Source organism: Atractosteus spatula, chromosome 28 (genome assembly GCF_055471065.1).
Source record: "Atractosteus spatula isolate fAtrSpa1 chromosome 28, fAtrSpa1.hap1, whole genome shotgun sequence".
NCBI classification, from domain to species: domain Eukaryota; kingdom Metazoa; phylum Chordata; class Actinopteri; order Semionotiformes; family Lepisosteidae; genus Atractosteus; species Atractosteus spatula.
In genome coordinates, this window is record NC_142733.1 from 5,780,812 (window position 1) to 5,800,128 (window position 19,317).

The following is a 19,317-nucleotide window of genomic DNA, read 5'->3' on the forward strand; positions in this document are numbered from 1 at the left end:
TGCATATGAACATGCCCTGCAATCAGGAGTTATATTTGTATCCAAAGAGATATTTCCACTTTCTTCTTCGGGCAGTGTTGCCTTCACTGAAACTTCCATATCCTCTTATCTGTTCCTTCAGGAACAAAACAAAAGTGAAGAAATTTACAGTAGACTGGCACCCAGTGTTTAATTGAAGCTTCGGCATTTTTAATTCGCGTTACTGGGTTGTGTGTCATTTCTCTTTTTCAAAAGTGGAATGGTGTGCATTTTAATTTTGTTTTACGAACGTGAAGGGCACTTCCCTGTGGAGTTGCTGAAATCGGATCAATAAAAGCTTGAGCTGGATGTGGCTGTCGCATGGCTGGGTCCACATGACTTGAGTGGGGGCAGGTTTGGGGTGTGGTGGGCCTGATTTCGCAGGAAGTGGCCTGTCTGCCCTCCGTGTGGAGACGGGAGTGAGTCCTTCCAAGCATGTGCTTTTTCTGATGACCCCAGGTCATTGCGAATGACCTCATTCTTACTGCTGCCAATTATTTGTGGTCAACTAAATTCCTGTAGCTTCCCCCCACCCACCACTCCACTCCTCCTCCGTGATCCAGCAAGTTGAGTGCTTTGCTTGGCAGGAAGTTGGTCTGAGGATCGTGGTGCTTGTAGATTATAGCATTATGCGCGTCTGTAGAAAGAACAGCACATGATTCAATTGAGACATTCTGGAAGAGGTGGAATGGCACAGTTTTTCCCAACAGCAACTGGACATTGACTGGGCACTAAAGCTGGGTCAGTCTGTGCTCCTTTGCCCCCCCCCCCCCCCCCTTCTGTGAGAAATCAGCCATATACCACTTCCACTTCAGAATGCTTCCTGTTTATGAGCAAGGGTGAAGGGTGATTGCAGCTTGTGGCGGGTAACCCACTCTCTAAAGTGTATAATGCCCAGTTTAGAGGTGGGGGGGGGGGGGGGAGGGAATCTTAACTGTCAAATCGTCGTGTCCTTCCTTCAGAACAGGACATCGCAGCAAGCAGATTTTTTATAAGGGACTCGTCGTCTCCCGCACAGTTTTGAAGGGATGCGCCGTGGCCGGGAGACGCAGACGATGCCCGAGAGGCGGCGGTCTTTCATGGGAGGGTCCACGAGACCTCATCGGCCGTGGGGCCCTTTTACAAAAAAAACAGGCCTGATCGGTTCGCCTTCAAAAGCAAGAGGTGCCCGCGGCCGTCCCCGCCAGCCCTTCGGGGAGGAAGCTGTAAAAGCGGGCTGTGGGTGTGAACTGTGTGATTCAGGCCGCCGCTCCAGTCCCATCAGACGTACGGCTGTGGCCTTCTGTATTCCAGAGCAGTGGCTCATTCCCCACCGTCTTCCGGTGCTGTTTTTTTTTTTCTTCTCTTTGTTTCAACGCAAGTTCCTTTGACTTATTTTCTGCGACTCTTATTTTAAGCAGTTATGTGATCTTCGCTTTGCTTTTGGCACGGTGGCTCGGCGCTCAGCCTTGCTGCCTTGCGTCAGTTCCGGACTGGTTCCGGGGTGCCTGTCCGTGTGGAGTTTGCATGTTCTCCCCGTTTTTACCTGGGTTTCCTCCAGGTGTTCTGATTTCCTCCCGCAGTCCAAAAATACTGGTAGGTGAATTGGGTTCAGTGAGTGTTGGACTCCAATTCCACCAGTCATTTGGGGTTATTCTTTTAAATTTGGCATCTAGGACAAAGTTCGCCCTAATTTCTTTCCAGACCCATACTACAGTTTGATGGCCGAATCCATTGACAAAACACCGTAGTAGAATGTTCCTTTAGTGCAGTGAAGAGTTTGGCTGGAGTTGCTGCTGTTGGGAAGGGTGCTGGAGGTTAGCCGGGGTGTGGGCGAGACAGCGGTCTGGTACACTCGTTGATTATTCATGGTCTTGCTCACCCTTGGTTGCAAATCATTTCACCTGGTAGGCTGCATGAGAAAGGAGCAGAGGCTGGAAGCAGGCTGTGCGTCTCTCGAGCACACGCGCTCCTCTGCGGTATGACATCGTGGTGAGGGCAGCACACGGTGTGGGCATTTGACGAAGAGCTCTTTCATTATTAGTCAGCTATCAGATGTATCTAAGCAGCCATAACATGTGGTGATGCTCTTAATGATGGAGTTTTAATGTGGCTCAGGGCAGAAACATTATAAATTCTTTATAACCGGAATCCTTTTGCTTATTTTATAGGCATCCTGGAAATAAAATAATCACAACTGAAATAGTCTCAAATTTTTTACCCCTTGCATCAAAATTGTATTTCACAGAATAACAGGAGGATTGCACTACTAGCTAATATTTGTCATCAACCGGAGCCAAGTCTTGGGTTAGTAGCATACACAGATGTCACTGGGCGCTGTGTAAGAAACACATCTGCCACGCGTGCTCTGCCCCAGCTTGCAGATGTGGCCTTGTGGGGTTGGATCTCATTCCTCTCGCAGGGTTTGTACCAGCGTGTGCCCATGCACTGGTCTCCGAGCCCCGCATGCCACATGTCACTGCGCGGGTGGTCAGTGGGGCTGGGGTCTGGTGAGTTGGGCATCTGAGCCACCTCGATGGCGTCTTGTTCCTGCCCTCTGGAGCGTCCCGATGTCAGGGTGGAGCTTGACGATTTCCATCTTGGGGCGGTGCTGTGACTCGTGGTCTCCTAGATCGTGGGTTATATACAAGTCGTTCTAGGCTGCAGTTTGTTGTTGCGTCTTTCCAGGGTAGACGCTGTTGACCAAAAAATGTGATCAAGGTCTGAAATCTGTATTTTTTTTGTCATAACACGGGTGCATTAACGGCGATGTTCGTTGTGCGTTTGACAGTGAAGGCTGAATCCTTGGCGTTGTTCTGTGTAGTATACAGTGCCGTACCGTAGGCCTGACCCCACCCCTAAAGAAGGTGCTCTTCTGTGGAGAGAGCTGAGTGGCTGTGTCCTTCTGTACATAAGTAGAAGAAAGAGAGGCGAGGTAGTGCGTCCTTTGAGTTATTGAAAGACGAGCCCTGCAGCCTGATCTTGTTTCTGTTGTTTCTTGCTGTTCTTACAGTAGGCGCGGTGCTGTGCCTAGTCGCAGCCTTGGGAGTTTGGTGCCTGCAGAGCTCATTCGGACAGTGGCGTTGGCTGACTTTTGCCCGCGTTTTTTTTCCCTTACTTTTCCTGGGTGGGTGGTTTGTGCAAAAAAGTAGAAGAGGAAGCGGACCTTTTAAAAGACGTGCCTGCCCACCCCCACACCCGGTGTGTGACGCGCAGTGCCTTTATGCTTTCGTTAACGAGTCTGTGCTGAAATGAGAGCAATGACTCGCAGAAAACAAATCCTTGTAAAGGAAAACTGGTTTGTTCTCGTGCAATTACTCCATTGCTCAAAACCTCAAAGGGTTTGTGCAGATGCTATTGATATCGGAGGTTTTCAACCACTTTCTGACGACGTCACTCTCAGAAAGGACCTCCAACCTCAGAATAATATTAATTTAAATATTAATTTAAAATGTAATTAGTATAAATCCGCGGCTAAAGACATTTAAAATAGAATTGCACGTTAACTGACCTAACTGACTGTTCACTTTATCCCCTTCTGGGTGCAGCAGAGGAAGGGGTTTTTCCTTTTTTCCCTGTGCAGTCTCGGAGGATCCTCAGGATTTCCAGGCCCCAGGCTAAGAACTGCAGCTCTTGGTCTTTATTGCAACTTTGCGCGTGCTTGAGTACAGCTGTATATTTCATTGAGCGAGCTTCATACGCTGCCCCGGTTTCACCTGCCTTTCTGAATTTGAGCTCAGTGCTTCAGGACCACAGTGGTTCACTCCTGCTTGGACAGGGGATCAAATACAAACATCAGATAAAGCACGATTCATGCAGGTCTCGAAGAATCGAACAACACCGTGTGCAAGACATTGAACGTCTGCTACTTGCATTGGAATTGAGGTTAAGTTTCCTTACAATTTGAACAAAGGGCAGCTATATTTGTTAAATTTGATTAAGTAGTCACATTAATTGAATTGGGGGTTTAAAACCTTCAGAGTGAATCTGAGAAGGAGGTCATCATGCAGGTCTGTATTGAAATATTGCAAATAGAAACAAAAGTGAAAAGGGGAAGAGAAGATGTATGGTGATATGATCAAGAGGCAGAGGTCACCGATGGAGGAAGTGGCAGTCGGCAAGCCTTCTGTCTCTGATTACTGGCTCCTGCTCGGAGTCATATGGGTTCCCTGCTTGTGGGGGGGAAGGCTCAATGAGCACATGGATCTGTCCGGAAGGGCCTGGTCAGATTTGCACTTCAGATTTTGTGTCTTAAGATGGGTGTTGTCTGGCCAGAGCGGGAGGGGGAGGGAGAGGCAGGGATGGAGTGAGAGCTTATCTGTCTGGAGCCGAGGGGCTAGTTTAATGCCACAATGGGATCATGTGTTTGGGAGTGTTTTGAGAGCGGCCCACAGGGGTGCACCAGCACAATGTCCCCTCTGTCTGCCTCCACGCCTCAGCTTCCCCTTTCCTCTTCCCGATTTCTCCGCAGATATGCCGAGCTCTGCGTTTTCCTCCCGTGGCTGCTTGTAAACGCTGAAGCGTCTCGTAGAAGAAAAGACGCGGAAAGGTCAGGGAGAGCATCCCCCTCTCCGCCCGGTGGCCGTGGTGGTGGTCTGAGACCAGGAATTTTGGTTGGGGTAGGGGGGCGTTTCCGTCATCGTTTTCACATCGGAGAAGCTGCGGACGAGGAGCCATGTGGCTCGTTTTAATCGTCTGTTTGCTTGTAGCTCACTGATCTGGGAATCTCGCCTGGCAGCTCTTTGGAGAACCCCAGTTCATTGGTTCAAAAATAAGCCAGGGGAGCCTGGTCCAAGCATGCACAGCCCTCCTGTGTGACAAGGTGTTGCCTGTTCTCAGTCTGGTAATGCATGTCATCTTGGGGCTCTGGTTTTTTCTGCTTGCTCTGAATGAAGTCCTCTGGGTCATTGTTAACCATGTGTAAGACTCTTCACAGTTCCAAACTTAGTATGCATCAAATTTTTAATACATTCCTCTGATTTGTCAGTGTGGTCAACCAACACAAGATACTGAGACCACTGACCAAGTGCACACCTCCAGTCCTGGAGGCCAGAATCTTTCTGCTTTTCTTTCCAGCCGAGTCCTGAATTATCGAATTGAACTCATTTGCTTCCTTGGGAGAAAGTGCCGCCTTTCCTTGTTCTCAAGAAGCAGGAGATTAAAACAGACCTATAAAGACAGGCACGACAGCAGCTCTTGGGGTACAGTAAGGGGTTTTCCAGTTGTGTGCAGCACTGGAAGAAAGCAGCCATGTGTGACACCTGAACAAGGCTCCACAGCCGAAACGTTGTTTTCTTTCTTCTCCTTTCAGCATGGAATAAACCTATTACTTGTTAAGTATAAAGATGACAAGGTGTTCCATGGTGAGGCATCACAAGCTCCAGTTGACATCAGTACAGGTCTATCCCCTTGCCTACACTGTTTGGATGACAATTTTGTTGGGCACTGGGCATGTTCTCCCTTTATCCCGGGGGAACAGAACACTAATTCAGTGCCACTCCATAAAACAGCCTTCTTATTAGCCACACAGCATGCTGGCAACCTGGCCAATATACCAGCAGCAACCTGGCTTCACCCCCCCCCCCCCCCCCCCTTCACACTACTACCACAGGACTCCAGCACATGTGGCAGAGCTCAGTAATCCTGTCCAGATGTCAAATATCCTTTTTCAGATGGTTATAGCTATGAGAGTGCAGCCCTCCTTGACTGAAACGCAAAGGCCAGGCTAGGAAAAGTGCAATATTAACCGAGTGGCTATAAAAGCATGATCTGCTATTCGGCTTTGAGACGCATGACGCCTCAGCACCATCCTGCATAACAGGCCCGCATTTGGCGTTTGTTTCTCGTTAAACTCGTGTTGCACATGTAGGCTGGAACACAGGTTCAAGAGGCTGTGACAGAAACGCACCTCCAAGCACCCTTCCTTCCAGGAAGGTGGGTATAGGACCCAGTTCGCCCAGGGATGAAGGGCTGGGATGCCTTGAGAGACCTAGGCACAGGTATCGCCTACAGACATCACCCACCTCCCTTGTATTACTAAGACACTGGCTGCACATCAGCCTGCGATTGACTCAAGCGTAGCTTGTGAACGGCTTTGAAACCTGCAATCAATCAATAAGCCACGAAGAAACCCCAGAATGTTGCATGTGGAACCATATGGGTTATAACCACAGTTTCCATGGTGCTTGGAAGCAGAGTGCTTTTTCCTGATTTAAATCTGACTTTGGGTCTATTTTGGATTTGATCTAACCACTGATAATTGGCTCTGTCCACATATCATCTGATCCTGAAGCTTCTATGCAAATGTATGAAAACAAGGCAGTTTTCAACGCTCAGCTCACAGCACTCGTATTGAGTGGTATGACTCAAATGTCTTCCTCCATAAACGCTGCCTCTCTGAAGTGCAAATTAATTAACAACTTACAAATCTTGTTTGGGATACAAACAAGTCACACATTGAATAACCTGACTATACACAAAATCAGGGTTAAATGATGAGAAAACGTGATTTTAAATAACTACAACATGTCAGCCCAGGTATAGTTAATTACTTGTTTCTTTGCAGCCTTTTATGCTGTGTATCTGATTGACACTTTTACCTAAAGCAGTTTGTTTGCACACGTTTGTATGGCTGGGTATTTAACAGAAGCCATTTGGGTTCTCTAGGGTACCACAGGAGTGTCCTGCTTGGGATTTGAACCTGCAACCTTTCAGTTCCAGGTCTGCTCCAACCTCGAAGCGGTCACCTTTTGTCCTCTCTGGGCAGTGTTATTAAATGGGGCCATGGGATATGTGGAGGATAATGACTGATTGGGAGTCGACTCCCTTATAAAAAGATTTGCATCCTGCTGGTGCTGACTGGAGTGTTGTTTGAGCCTCTGTGACAACCAGTGTTCTAAAGTGTAGAATAATAATTACTGGAACAAATAAAGAAACAGCTTGGGTCTGTTGGGTTTAGTTGCCATGTTCTGAATAAATGTCCACAAAATTGCAAAAGTTAAAGTGCAAAGAGCAGAGTAGAGTGACTTGTTCATTGAAATATTATGTTTTAAGACTGCACGAATCTAGATCAGTAGATTGTAGTACAAACAGAAGCCATTTAGCTTTATGCGTAGAGTGGAGCACATTAAAGATGCACATGAAAATGAGCTCATTGGATTTGATTGGAAAATGTGCTGGATAAGCTACTGTTGCATTTCATATCAGCTGCTCACTTGCAGTTGACCCTGAGTAACTGGAATTGTTTTGGATGACTGTGCCCAGTGTGGATTAAAGATTGCTAAACAACAAGCTAGGTTTTGTCTTGCCTGAGCCTAGCTGTAAGAATAAAGTTATTATTTATAGTAGAAAACACAAGTTGAGGCTTTGAGAAAAACATTGATGCTCCTTACAACGTAATAAAACCTGATTGTGATCAGAGACATTTGCGCAGCAGTGTAGTTCTCAAGCAGTCCCAGTAAATGTGAAAACGGATACAGATCGAAGAATAAGGTTGTGATAAGATTTCACTATGGAAAAGGCAACTGTGAACCATGAAAAGATATGATCTCCCTGAGCATCTCCAGAGTCCTGCTCGTTCCCTGGACAGTCTGCTTTTATCATAAGATGGGTTACAATAAGCCAAAACGGTGAAGTTAGCAAAGTCCTAGTATTCCCGGTATGTTTGTTTGGCTTCAGTTCGTGGCCGGCCTGCCCTGTGGCTCTCTTACCTTATGGGTTAAGAACAGAAAGGCGTTAGTGATGACTCTCTGAGAACCGGTCGCAGACAGTGAAGGCGTTGGCATCTATTTCAAGAGTCTGCACTCATTTCCAGTCAAAAAAACAAGGGAGAGATGTCTCCTAGTGTAAACCAGAGCATTCCTCCCTGGTCTGCTGGGTGTGTATTGATCTCAGAGGTGCCTAATTAGAAGCACCGTGGTCCCAGGATGGTTATAGCAAGGCCTGGCTCTATACAGCTGTCTGACAAAGGAAGAAGAAAAGCCTTTGCAAGCAGACGGGGGGCGGGGAGAGCTGGACAGTGCTTGGCACGCTCTTTTTTTCCTCTGCATGTCTTGCAAGCAGGGCGTCTAGTTGGCATTCTGTTTTGGTTTCCTTCTTGTGAAAGACCTGCGCTTTGGCTGTTTTAAATGTGGAGTTGTGAAAGGGGAGGTCAGCAAAGGCTGTGTCCTTCCCAGCTGTTTTTTTTTTCTTTGCTGCTGTGAAGAAGGGTAGCCTCAGTGTTGCAGTGGCTGGTTCTCCACCCTGGGCAGTGTCCCCAAGCGAGCAGAGCAGGTTTGGCACAAGGACACCCTATTGGGCAGGTCCAAGGGTGTTCTTTTCTTTGACCCAGCTCGGGAGGATGGAGTCTAGGCTGGGCATCGCTTGCTGGGTGTTCAAGTCAAGTTGAATTGGCGCATTGATCTGCAGAGGTTATTGATGGATCACCATGAGTCAAAACTGAGGTGCACTTTTATTGTAAGGGTTTTGAGAGTCAGGCAGATTGGTCTGAACAAAAGAGCACCCCCCCCACCCCCTTACTTGCCAGTTTGACCGACTCCTCTAGCAGCTGAACATTGGGTTTATCTGCATAGATGTAACTGAAGTGATCCTAGTCCCGTGCTGGGGAGGGTGTTCCACTCCTATCCACAGCTATGCATGTGTGGATGTTTTTTGGGAGGAAGGTATAGATGGCCAGAAGAATCAAACATTAGCTTAGCCTTTTTCTCTGCGGGGGTTAGGATGGTGCTGCAAGCTAAAAGTGTCCTGCAGTCCCTGCGTTTTCACTTGTGCTCTGAGGTGTTGCTCCCTCTTCGGCACCAAATAGTGCCAGGCAGCCCTTCAGCAGCGATTTCCAGATCCCACGGCTGATCGTGGCCGCCGTCTCATTTCCAGGCTCACTGAAGTTGCACGCAGGGGATCTCTTTGAAACAGTGAAGTCACCCAGTGACTGCCGAAATCCTTCCATGGATCTCCGCCGGTCACCTGCCGTGCCATGAGATCGTCTTCCCAGCCGGAATCTGCAGTGGTTTTTCTTGCTGTAAAACAAGGCGCTTGCCTCGGAGCTGGGTAATTGGCTTGCTGTGGTGAAGGCTTTGGGCTTAGTCTTAGTCTTTTAAAAGATTGGATTTTTCACTCTGGGGTGGGACTTGCACAAAGGAAATGATTTGACTGGCTTTTTTTTTTTGTTCTACGGTTTAGTCAGAGAGCCGGTGGTTTGGCATTTCGAGCAAGAGTGGTCAGGTCATGCGTGTCCAGATAACTGTACTTCCTTCTCGTCATTTAATTGCAGGATATTTGGGAGCTGAATGGGCCAAGTGGAGCACAACATCCAGTGTAACGAACCTATTCCAAATCCCTAACTTTAATGTACCGTGAAGTTCTGTGCTGGCACCCTTTCAATTCTGACATCCTGACTACTAACGTGAATAGGCTGGGGTAGTATACTGTCAAATTATATTACTTAACTCATCATTTAATTTTAGATTCTGGAGTGTTTAAACATTGGATTTAAAAGTCATATAATGGGGAATTGCTGCCATACAATTATCCGTCTTTTCAAAACTCTTCCCTGTTTTTATTGGAATTGCAATCAAGCTTAAAGCCAATTTTGAGCAGGAGGTCTGGTGTCCAATCTTGTTTGGTCTTGTGTCGCTGGTGGCTGTTCTGTGCGCGAAGATCCTGGGGTACCAGGCGGACGTCCCTTCCTGGGTATTCCAGCGGTTGTGCCGGGGGACCCCTGGGCGGGCGACCCTTCTGTTCCGATTGCGGAGAGGCTGAAAGGCAGGAACAGCCAGCCAAGCCGAGCACATGGAGGCGTTCCGGCTTGTTTCAGGAAAACCCAGAGGGTCGCAGAGGACTAATATATTCCAGGTTTCCTTAGTGTGCTCTGATGTTTTCTTTGGGGGGCCTGTAGTTACAAACCAGTTATTTTAAGTAAGTTTTTTTTTTGCCTCAGCAAGAATGGCCAAGACCCTCGGAATTCCGAACCCATTATCTTTGTCACTGGAGTGTTGGGTCTTTTGAAGAAATTCCCAGGGCTGAAAATGTCCCAGCCTCCCCCAACTCCTTTTTTTTTGTACATTCAAGAAGTTTAACTTGTTTTGACTTCTCCGGTCCCTCTTCTGGATGTCAGTAGAAAGAGTTAAATGCACAGTGATCTAAACCAGAGCAGCTCACAATTGCATATAATGATTATGGTGATCTCGAGTGGTTTTTTTAGCATTCACTACAAGAAAAATCCTTCTGCTGTATAATATGAACCCAGTGTTTTGCTAGTAACCTGGTTATTTAAGAACTTTGTTTAAGGAATGAGAGTATACATAACGAGGTTAAAAACGAGGAGAGGCCATTTAGCCCTTCGTTTGGCAGTTGGCAGCTAACCGAAAGATCTCATCCAGCCATTTCTTAAAAGGAAGCCAGGTTATCGGTTGAGTTGCCTGTTATAGACCCCTGCAACCCTTCCTGTAAAACAGTTTCTCCACCTCCTCCTGTTTCTCTCCACTGGGAGGATTCATCAAACAATGAATCAAACATCAAACAAATCTTCATCTCATCTCATAGAGCATCAGGCTGTTTATACCAAAGCAGCTGCTTTAAGCAAAGAATGCCGTCTGGCGTTTGCACCAGACTGAGTGCTTCTGCTTGCGTACAGCTTCGCTGATTTTGTCTTCAGTTACAAGTTACTGGATGTTTTGAGAATGAACCTGAATTGTTAGTAACAGTCCCTCTAGGAGAGTGCCCTGGCTTCAGCCTGCCCCTGAGTTTGCAAAGAGGTTGCACGGAGTTGTCAAGCTTTTGGGGGATTCCTAAAATGAGCAGTTATCAGAGAAGGAAGCCATTTTTTTTTCTTGTCTGTGTTTTGAGTTTCTTTTTTGAAGCTGGGAAAGAGCCCAGGCTGTTTCACTGGTTAATGTTGCCCCCACCCCCCTTCCCAAAACACACACAAGCTCGCTGCAAGGATAGCTGGCACTCGAATCACAGCAGCACAGAGTGATGGAACAAGAGTCTTCTTGAACTTGACCTTTTCTGAAGGCAGGTTCCCACGGAACAGTGGCACAACGACATGTTTTTACTTCTTTTTTTGATGCCATGAATCGTTTACTCGGATGAAAGGAAAAGTTGTTTAGGGTGAGACTCATCCTGATCGGTCGACAGAGGAAGATTCCTCACCCGCTGTCTTAATGTGTACAGTCGCGTGCATAATTAATATTGATTTTCACATAAAATTAGGCAGCCTCCAACGCAACAGACCTCATGCTCTAGCTGGAGAAGGTGTGGCGCAGCTGATGAAGGCCAGAGCCGTTTTGGGTTGCGATCTCTTTGCCCGTCAGCAGAGCAGCATGCCTGTTGCATTGTGGGTGTATTGGCCGCCATTACCGCAGCCTTTCCTCCTGTCACTTTGTTGGGGACGGTTGGAGAGCTGCACTGGGAGAAACCAGTGAGCGCCACAGGAGGCAGGTCAGTTACTTTAGCTCCGTTAGCTGCAACGGTGATATGGCACCGTCGGAGGGAATGAGACTCTCCAGAGGTGCGCCTTTGCTTGCGTCAGAAATGCAAGGCTTGGACCATTTACACTGCCGGGGAAAAAGCCGGGGTGGCACTGGCGTCAGGCTGTCGTTTTATCTCCGTGTGAAAGGGTTTGAGACGGCCATGGCTGTTGGGATTACGTGGTGCAACGCCTCCAAGCTCAAGGTCAGTGAAAACCAGCAGCCCGCTGTGCTCGACGAGGGAGTTTCCGTTCCACTGCACCCAGGCCAACTAAGTCCATCCATCTGTTTTCTAACCACTTCATTCAATTCAGGGTTGCAAGGGAGCTGGAGCCTATCCTGGCGAGCAGTGGTCGCAAGGCAGGGTTCACCCTGGACTGGATGCCAGTCCATCACCGGGCAGACACACAGATGCATGCACTCACACCGGGGTCAATTTTCCCAGAAGCCAGTTCACCTAACAGTACATCTTTGCACTGTGGGAGGAAACTGTAGCACCTGCAGGAAGCCCACCCCTGAACCCAGGCAATCTCCACACCAGTGGCCCAGGATCTGAGTCCCAAGGGCCCCACCACTGCGCCACTGTGCTGCCCTCGACCTCGGAGTCTCTGTCTTCAAACCGGCAATGCAGAGTTCTTTCCCTGTCAGGATGTGATTGGCATGTTGGGTTTTCCTCTGCACTGCCCCATTCTAAACGTAATTATCTCCATCTGGCAGAAGCACAGCATGAAGCAGTCAATAAAGCCCCTTCTGTATGAGGAAGGATGGGGTGGGGGTAGAGCTGTTGTTGACTTAGTGCAGGAGCCTCCAGCTCAGTCCCAGGAGATCTAGGCTCTTCTGGTTTTTGTTGCAATCTGAGGAGTCAATTAACATCATTAGGTCATTTACAGTTAATTACTCCACACATTCACCTCGTTAAAGGCGCAGTTGCCTGTAAAACACCTTCAAGCCTGCTTACAAGTATAAACAGCTGCACAGTTAATTAAATAATTAGGCCAACTATGCAACAGAGTTTGGGTGGAAATTTCTCAGCATTTTGGAGTTTTTAAGGGGCTCGTCCAGTCTGAAAAGAAAATCGGTCTTCTCTCTTGGTTCAGGGGGGATTCTCCATTTATTGTTCATCTTTATTTAATTTAACCAGGAAATCTGCCTGAATTTGTGGGGGCAGGGGAGGAAACCAGGCCGAATGAAACGGGGAAGCGAAGGGAGACCTAGTTGTGCGAAAAGAGAAGTGGCTCAGATTCTAGTGGTGGCTTGGAGATGAAAAAGTCCCTTCCTAACGAAACCAAGCAAGACAAGAAAATCCCTGGCAACCCGTCTCTTGACGAAAATTCCTGTGAAAACCAAATGTTTGCTTTATTTATGAAAGGTTTTAGATGTCATCCATCTATACAGTACTCTCGGCTTGTTAGATGAGGTTCCCTTGGGTATAATCTTTGACCACTTGCATTTAAGTCATGAAATAAGATTTACACAACGGAGTTGTCACTTCAGCATCTATGTAAAATTTCCCTGAGTTTCTTTGAAAGCCTATTTTCATATCCCTTTTTGGTGCCTTCTGAGCATTTGCCCTGGCACAGGTTGAGTCCCGTGATCTAAGTTTGAGCCTGGGTCGTGGAAACGTGGCGGTGGGGGGTGTTCATGTGATGCGTTCTGTTCAGTGGTATTGCTGCTCTGAAAGACATCTCTTGATTTTATTAGCCTAATCTAAGGTGGATGCTGCATGTTGGTGGTGGTGGAGGAGGGGTAGCTTGTTCCATACTCCTGCAACTCTTAGTGTAGAGATGGCTTTCCTGCTCTTGGATATAAATGCACTTGCATGTAGCTTCCGCTCGTGGGCTCTTGTTCATGTTATCTGTTGATGCCGGAGGAGCTGACAGTCCGTGCCCTTGAGGAATTTGATTACTTAGGTCTCGAGTCATGCTGTTGTCCATTCGGGATTCCCTTGCAGTCTCCTGCACCCGGGCGGGCATGAGGTGCTGTTGGTGAGGGACCAGCCCCTTTTCCAATGGGCAGTGAACCTCCTGTATGGCCCTGTGTTGCCTGCGATGTATTAAGACTAATGGCTTGCAGGTGAGCAGATCGGAGTCTGCCTACACCTCCTCATTCTCCCCTGTGTGGTCAGAGGTGGTAAAAAAGCATGCAGCTTTTCACCTGGCTTGTATCAAAGTCCTGTAACTTTAATGACAACCAAATCGCATGTCCCTTTTCTGTATGTCACTCCTGAACAAGTGCACAAGTTGCAGAGTGGCACACGAGCTGAGGCTATCGACAGCAGTCAAGGTCACTTACTTCAAGGCACACATCTGCACAGCAATTCATCCTGAGAATTAGTGACACTTTTATTTTAAACACAATTTGCGTCAGCTGCTATTTCTCTTATTACGCCAGTGTTTTTTTTTTTAGGCAAGCACAAAATGTCCTTCAGAGCACTTGGTAATGTTGAAAAACAAGAGGATGTTTTTATAAAACATTTCACATAAGAACTTGCACTAAGACTTTGAATCACAAACTCTTAGGTAACAGATTTTAGAAAATTTAAAAAAAAGCATGTGAATAATCTGCATCAGAAGAAAGTGATAATTATAATTTATAATGGCTTACACTTATATAGCGCTTTTCTGGACACTCCACTAAAAGCGCTTTACAGGTAATGGGGATCCCCTCCACCGCCACCAATGTTCAGCCCCACCTGGATGATGTCATTCAGCTCTACATAGCTTGTTTTTCCATTGTTTGCTGTTATATTCAAAAGCTCAAAGGCCCAGTGCATGAGCAGTTTTGTTCTCTGTGAGAAACTGTCCAAGCAGACTCCTCCCTGTGCTGCTGATGTAATTATGTTGCCAATCTGGGCCAGCTGGTGTGGTCAGTTCGCCAGTAGTAGAAACAGCTCTTGTATTGTCCTGGCTGGCTACAACCTCGCCTAGCTTCAGTGCCGATGGGCTGTTAGATTGCTTTTCTGCAGGCAGCATTGGAACTCCCATCTCTATACCAAGGAAGTAGCTTAAGCTCTTCAGATTCTTGGAGAATCTGTTTTTTGTGGCCAGTTCCCCATTTAGTGTGTGTTCTGAACCATGAAGCTGCAGACGCCAAGCTCCTCGCTGTGCCTGATGAGAGAGAGTTGCTTACTGAGATAGCGAAGAGGGGTGGTGGGGGGGGGAGCAGAGTAAGGCCCAGCCTCTGTTCCTGTACGTGCTGAAACCACGACTTCCTCCTCTCTGTGCTGTGCCTGTTCTGAGCTGCTGGATAAAAACTGCACTGTGCCTGGGTCGGGTCTCGTGGGTGGGTGAAAACAAGGGAGCGTGATAAAAGGCAAGAGCCCACGATAGGGTAGGACCAAAGAGCAAAGAGCTGGAGCGAGAGCATGGAAGAAAAAGCAGCCTTGTACTTTCCGGGAAGTGCTCTCCCTCCTTTTGGGGAACCGGAGCAAAACCAGAGGCGATTTTGACTTGTCTGTTGAACACGTGCAGGGCCAGAAGGTCCCCTACATAACTTATCCTGCTTAATTAGGTTACAAGAAGTTTATTGATCTGAGGATCTTGTCCAGCCCTTCTTGAATGTTTCAATAGCGCGGCTGGGCACTTTGCTCCAGACCTCTTCTGCCCTTTTGCATGAGGAAATGCTCCCTGATTTCCAGTGTGATTCCCATCTGCTAAATTGTTAAACCTTTTTTTCTGGATTGTTTTATTCTCCGGATTGCTCTAAAGGCGAATGTTTTCAAAGTGACCGCTTAAGCTGGAGCCAACCCCACTAATCCGAGCACCTCCGCTACTTTGGAAACTGTGGTGCCGCGATAGAAATCTTGCCTTTTCACTTCTTTAATCTGTTACACTCATCGGAGCCGCAGTGCAGTGAGTTAAGCTCCATATAGAAAGTGGCCCTGTACAACACTGTGTGGATGCGCTTGTGCAGCTGAATCAGTGTCTGTACATGTGATTTCCTGGTTTCTGCTATTTAGGTTAAAGGTTCAACCAGTCTGTAACATGCGATTATTTTATCTGAATTAACCTTGATATTTTCTCAATGTAATCTTTGCCTTCATGCTTCAAAGGAGCCCAATGTCCTGTAGCATGCCTTTCAAGTCAGACAGTTTTCAGGTTTTAAGGACTCTTCTTGTGAGGCAGGGATCTTTTGAGGTCACATTTCCCCTGCATTAAGTGACTCAGAGATTAAACTAAAAATGTCTAGATTCCAGGGCCTAATCTAGTGTTTTTGCTCTGGAACATTTCCGAGCCCCCTCCCACAGGGATACCTGTAATTTAAGTAGATGAATTAACTGACCTGGTTTTCATAAACCAGTGTAAGTGAAGCATATTCCAGAACAGGATTTTAGAGATCTGTAGTGAATCCATTTAGGCAAACTCTGTTGGGTGAACTGTCTAGCATCAGCCTTCCAAGAGCTCTTGGAGTTGTAATGGCAGCATGTGAATTCTCGGAATGTAAACGTAGCGTTCTTCTCGGTGACTGTCAGGAATGACGCAGAAGCTGGGAATATAAAAATAAACTGAGCTGCCTGCCAGAGAGAAGCTGACTGTGGTTTATAAAACTGCCTTGTGCCGTGCCACGTCATTGACTTCAGATTTCATTCAGGCTCTTCTGTCTGCACTTTGGAGAGATGGAACCGTTGGTCAATTCCATGTGCCGTCCTTGTATTATTGATTTGTAAAGGTTGCAGGGAGATGAAGGTGACCTGTAGTCCCAGGTTTCCAGCTGCCCAAAATCAGACCTGTAGGAGGCAGTGCAGTAACTGCATGTGGAGGGGAATTGCAGAACCCTCAGCATGGAGTGCTGGTGTTGGATAGTTTTATCACAACCCAACCCGCTGTAGTAATTGGCATTGCTTCATTGATCCTTAAATTACGTCTTCAAAACGGAAGAGGTCACGAGAACGTGCTTTAGAATTTACAGATTTACAAATCTAAATTTGTAATGCAAAGTTGTCCTTCTACAGCGACGTAAAGGTTAATTCCGCATACAAAAACGGAGCTTCTCCTTTCTGGTTTTTCACGTTTCGGCTGTAGAGCCTCCTCCTTCACCTCATGGTGAAGGCTCTGCAGCCGAAGAGTCTCTCTCCTTTCCGTCCTCTAGTGTGGAATTAATCTCGACTTGTTCCCGCGCTGGCACAGCCCCCCCCCCCACTCGCAGGAAAGGTGCCCGTCTTGCTCACAGCCCCCCTCTCTCTCTCTTTCTCCCCCCCCCCAGCTGCTAGATGGTGAGGCACGCGGCGGTGCGGTATGCTGGAGCGTGCCTGCGTCCCTCAGAATGAGTGTCACAGATGGCGAGGGGGCAGCTAGCCAAGACGGGAAGGCCTACGTGCTGCAGATCTACCCCCGGCTCTCCCTGGCGACGGCGCCATGCTGCACCCTGAGAGTCCCCAAGGACGCCACGGCGGCCTCCGTGATCAAGGACGCGGCGGCCGCCCTGGCCCTCGACGCCTCCCGCTGCTACGTCCTGGCGGAGGTGAAGGAGTGCGGCGGGGAGGAGTGGGTGCTGGAGGCCAGCGACCTCCCCGTGCAGAGGGTGCTGCTCTGGCCCCGGAAGGCGCAGGACCGGCACCCGCAGAGCGAGGGCTACTACTTCCTGCTGCAGGAGCGCAACCGTGATGGCTCCATCCTGTACGTCCACCTGCCGGCCACCCGCCAGGAGGAGGAGGCCCGCCGGCTCCTGGCCCGGGGGTTCCTCCCGCCGCGGCAGGAGGAGTACGCCGACCTCTGCAACCTCCCCCGCCTCACTGAGGCCGCCATCCTGGACAACCTGCGCAACCGCTTCCACAAGGAGAAGATCTACACCTACGCCGGCAGCATCCTGATCGCCATCAACCCCTTCAAGTTCCTGCCCATCTACAACCCCAAGTACGTCAAGATGTACGAGAACCACCAGCTGGGGAAGCTGGAGCCCCACATCTTCGCCATCGCCGACGTGGCCTACTACACCATGCTGCGCAAGCGCGTCAACCAGTGCATCGTCATCTCCGGGGAGAGCGGCTCGGGCAAGACGCAGAGCACCAACTTCCTCATCCACTGCCTGACCGCGCTCAGCCAGAAGGGCTACGCCAGCGGGGTGGAGCGGACCATCCTGGGGGCCGGGCCCGTGCTGGAGGTAGGGGCTTGTCGGCCGTCGCGGTTCTGCCGTCGCTGCTGCGACCTGACGCCTCGGAACGGGCCTGCCTAACGTTTTCGGTGAAGCATGTCGTTTTCCCACCTGCGGCATGAACCCGAGGTGTGCCGAACGCAGCTGCTCCCCGGTCTTTTTCCTTTTGATCCCTTTTCCTCAGCTGATGTCTCGGGAGATAATTTGTTTTGCAACAATGCCGTGAGGTGTGGCAGTGTCCATTTCCCTTATGTAGTGGCATGTCCCCTCCACCGGCTTTTTCCCCAGGGGCTCTGAAATGCTTGAGCAGGCTGATCTCAAAATGGGAAAACGGGAGTGTGGCGATTTTTTAATTTTTAGTGTCTTTGGTAGATCAGTGCTGCGTTCAGATGTGCAGTTTTGGCATCTTAAATGTATATCATACCGGAATATGGCTGCCGACAATACTGGCGCTGCACAAACGTTTCAGTAATGAAGTGATGGGATTATAAAAACGGCTTATCTTCGCATTAACGCCAAGCAAAGGCTCAAGGCCCACCGCACCTAATTTTGTGTGGTTTAAGAAGTATAGCCTGTTTTGACTTATTGGAAAAGTATTTTAAAAAGGATACACAGAGACCGTTTGGCACGCACTTAGTGTAATTTTCAGCCTTCAGCAAGAATGTGTGCATGAGACTCTCCCTGCTGCATGAATCCAAGCCACTTCTGGGTTTGCGCCTGCTCCTTGTTCATCTTGGCAGTCTGTTAATGCCGCGTCGATCATCTGTGTCGAGTTGCTTATTTTTCAGTGTGCTTGGGCTGCGCGGTGTACGTCAGATCTAGGCGGCATTGTTGGTCGTTATGCCACTATGTATCAATGCTTGCGTCTGCTTTATTCCGGCAATTTGTCAGATTATGACCGTAATCACGTCAGGGCACTGCATCAGTTTATGTCAGATTGTGCACCATGAAGATATCCCTCATCTGGCGATATCGTTGATAATCGTTGTTAAAGTGATGCAGTTGCTGACACTCGGTTGAGGTGTAGCGAGATAGGAAAGTGAAAAGGCTCCGCTGTCATACTCAACTGAGGAACAGCGAACGCAAAGCCTAGGTGTCAGCTACTTAAGAAAGAGACCGTTAAGCAGAACGTGAAATTAACTTGTTCACGTTTCATTGACGCCTTTTGTCTCGCTGACACCGTCAGCATGGCTTAATCCAGTTTTCTCTGGAAGGAAGCAACACGGATTGCTTCCTCCTTTCTGCGTGCTGTCCCTGTTTGAGAGAGTTCATGGAGCGTGGGGCTCATCGGTCGTAGGGCGCAAACGAGCCGTCTCGCCGTGATGCATCTGAAGCAGCTGGCAGCAGAAAAATGACTGCTGTCAGTGGGTTTAAAGGTCGCTCCGACGTCAGTCCCGTTCATTGAAAAGAAGAAATGAAAGAAACAATGGGAAGCACTGCAGTATCTGTAACCATAAAAAACATTAACTCCCTAACAGTGTATTTAGAGTGAATCTGCGTGGCAGAGTATGATACTTATACTGGTCAGTTCTGTGGAAGTAGATTTGGCATTGGGAACGGGGCATTCCTGCCTCATTTATTTCCCTGTGAGTTACAACCCCACTGTCTCCAACGTGGTGGTGTAGGAGCAGGCGACATCAGGTAGGCCTGTTTCTGAGAGAGATGAATGTCTTCACCGCTACAATCCTGCAGAATTCTCCTACAGCAGTGGATTCGCTCCTTGTCTGATGTAAAAAAGGCTTTGGATGTCGTCTTGGTTAGATCG

The 19,317-nt window shown here is 48.3% G+C and overlaps 1 protein-coding gene across 13 annotated transcripts in view; it reads left to right on the forward strand.

Annotated features, from left to right (window-relative positions):
• The window catches only part of LOC148813841 (unconventional myosin-IXb-like), an 81,667-nt gene that overhangs the window by 7,450 nt on the left and 54,900 nt on the right, over positions 1-19,317 (forward strand). For all 13 annotated transcript variants that reach the window (XM_088907369.1, XM_088907366.1, XM_088907358.1 and 10 more), the window contains exon 2: positions 16,665-17,561. In XM_088907369.1, coding sequence (XP_088763495.1) covers positions 16,725-17,561 — 837 coding nt within the window. In that variant the 5' untranslated portion in view covers positions 16,665-16,724. The remainder of the gene's footprint in view (positions 1-16,664; positions 17,562-19,317) is intronic.